The 364-nt window shown below is 42.0% G+C and overlaps 1 protein-coding gene across 1 annotated transcript; it reads right to left on the reverse strand.

The window, feature by feature from the left end:
- Window positions 1-38: 38 nt before the first annotated feature.
- Window positions 39-358, reverse strand: LOC104792140 (protein YLS3; the record flags this gene model as incomplete). Its single annotated transcript, XM_010499455.2, is given in 1 exon segment — window positions 39-358. A coding segment is annotated over 1 exon segment (319 nt), but the record flags the coding sequence as incomplete, so codon positions are not given.
- Between the last annotated feature and the right edge of the window lie 6 nt (window positions 359-364).

Consider the following 364-nt stretch of genomic DNA (forward strand, 5'->3'; position numbering starts at 1 on the left):
AAATATTGTACAAGATATTTGGTTATGAAATCTGTCACCTGGGCATTTTGAGATATTTGCAGGGACGTGGCAAGCCGAAGGGAGGCTCATTGCACGATTGGCATCAACTTTGAACCCTAAACCAGGATCATCTCTGTCTTTGACAAGAGTACAAAGACATCTCTTGGTCTGCCCTTTGTCTATGTTTACCTTGAGTTTGCTGCAACATGTTGAGTCTGGAGCTTTAGCTTTGTTACTGACATAAGGAAGACAAGAGTAGAGATCAGACATGGCATCCTGACATCCCTTTATGTCCTGATTCAGATCTGATCTCACACCAAGAAACATTACTGCTACTGTTATGCATAGAGCCAACATTTGAGGA

Source organism: Camelina sativa, unplaced genomic scaffold (genome assembly GCF_000633955.1).
Source record: "Camelina sativa cultivar DH55 unplaced genomic scaffold, Cs unpScaffold11862, whole genome shotgun sequence".
Taxonomy (NCBI): domain Eukaryota; kingdom Viridiplantae; phylum Streptophyta; class Magnoliopsida; order Brassicales; family Brassicaceae; genus Camelina; species Camelina sativa.